Raw genomic sequence first — 2,046 nt, forward strand, 5'->3', positions numbered from 1 at the left:
ATGCTAGATGGCTGGATGCCAATCTGAGATGGCTGGATGCCATTGTGAGATGGCTGGATGCCAATTTGAGATGGCTGGATGCCACTGTGAGATGGCTGGATGCCAATGCTAGATGGCTGGATGCCAACCTGAGATGGCTGGATGCCAATGTTAGATGGCTGGATGCCATTGTGAGATGGCTGGATGCCAATGTGAGATGGCTGGATGCCAATGTGAGATGGCTGGATGCCAATGTGAGATGGCTGGATGCCAATGTGAGATGGCTGGATGCCAATGTGAGATGGCTGGGTGGAACAACCCTCTTGGGGATCGACAGATCCGCGAGCCACCGTGGGGAGGGACCCACTGGGCGAGCGACAAAACCCCAGACGCGACAAGCGACAACTAATGGCCTGACGACGGCTGCAAAAATGCAAAGTTTTTATTGACCAGTTCGATTTGAATCATTTTCGCATGAATTACTGCGGGCTCTTTACTATCCACACTACGCTAGTTTGTTTCACAGTTCACATCCTGGTTTTTCACATAAGGTGCGTTCAACTCAATCTTGCTTACTTACGCGCACTTGCATTTTCCACATATTGTGGCGCACCATATGATATGGTCCATATCGTGTGTTTATTACTCCTTGTTCGTTGCGTACTGTGATTAACATTAACAAGTACTAACATTTTAGTGCGTACTACGCACTGCGTAGCATGTATGGCACCAGTGATCTAATGCTGTGGCGCGGCATCTTTTGCATTAGAGCTGCCAGCTGCTCCGGACATGAGGCAGATAGTTAAAGCTCGTTTCCTACACCTCCACCTCTATACTGGTCACATTGCATGCAGTGCTTGGTGGTAGTTGACCTGCGACGTGTGCCTATCATTCATGCAAGTACTGCAAAATACTTCAGCCTATCGTGCTCAAGCCTTGACACGCGTAGTAGCGACGAGCCCCCGCAGCGGAGGCTCTCCCAGAGCCGACTGCCGGGATCGGAGCCTACCATACAGGTCTACCGTCGATTTCAATCCAGGTTTCTCAGCGTCTTCAATTTGGTGCGCTCAAGCGTTAGGCTTTACATGCAATTTTCAATAACATGAGCTTTATAAGCTCTACAAGCCGTACCTCGCACACACTTAGTCTTTAACTGGTATTAGAACCTACGATCCTCAGTGGAGATTCCCCACCCAGGGAGATCTGGATGCCAATGTGAGATGGCTGGATGCCAATGTGAGATGGCTGGATGCCAATCTGAGATGGCTGGACGCCATTGTGAGAGGGCTGGATGCCAATTTGGAAGGGCTGGATGCCATGGTGGGAAGGCTGGATGCCATAATGACACAATCCCACAATGATTGTGGGTGAGCTAGTAGTGAAAGTTGACTTGCCTGGCTTGTTGTATCGGGTTGCAGTGTGAGTCCGACTCCACGTACCATGCTCTAGCCTAACGACTCAAAAATGCTTTATTTCTTTGAGTGAGTTAAATTTCAATCGTTGAAACTCAACCCCTGACTGATGTGGTGGTTGAATGTCAATCTTTGGATCTCGGTTAGTACTGGTAACTAAGTTTCGCATTGCAGGGGAGGTCAATTTCGTCTCGTCAGTGAGTCCCTGAAATATTTTTGAACTGTAATATGATTTGTGATCATCGGTACGTGGTATGAAATATATCACGTATGCGTAGTACGAAATATAATATACTATACGAGGTTCGGGCGCGTGAATGTTGACTTGCCTTGTTAGGCTTCTCGACTCGAGAGTGAACGCGGACTTGCCTGGTTCGAACTTATCGAGCTGCAGCGTGAGTCTGCCTTTACTTACCATCTAATATAGTGAGTATAGTATTTTTGTATTGCTTTTAGTGGATTGAACCTCGGTTAGTGACGTCGCATTGCAAATGAGCTCTATTTGCTCTGTCAATGGTTTCCACAAGCATTCGTTGAACTGATACAAGATTTTAAATCATCGGCACGTGATACGAAATATGGTGTATAACCTCTTCTTGAGATGTTCTGATGCGCGGATGTTGACTCGCCTGACTCAATTTCACGAGAATGAGGA

The 2,046-nt window shown here is 47.4% G+C and overlaps 1 protein-coding gene across 1 annotated transcript; it reads left to right on the forward strand.

Moving 5' to 3' along the window:
• Positions 1–154: 154 nt before the first annotated feature.
• Pmar_PMAR007166 (hypothetical protein) lies at positions 155–388 on the forward strand (the record flags this gene model as incomplete). Its single annotated transcript, XM_002782029.1, has 1 exon — positions 155–388. The coding sequence occupies one exon, from the start codon at positions 155–157 to the stop codon at positions 386–388; it is 234 nt and encodes a 77-aa protein (XP_002782075.1).
• Positions 389–2,046: the final 1,658 nt, after the last annotated feature.

Source organism: Perkinsus marinus (genome assembly GCF_000006405.1).
Source record: "Perkinsus marinus ATCC 50983 genomic scaffold scf_1104296940570, whole genome shotgun sequence".
Classification (NCBI taxonomy): domain Eukaryota; phylum Perkinsozoa; order Perkinsida; family Perkinsidae; genus Perkinsus; species Perkinsus marinus.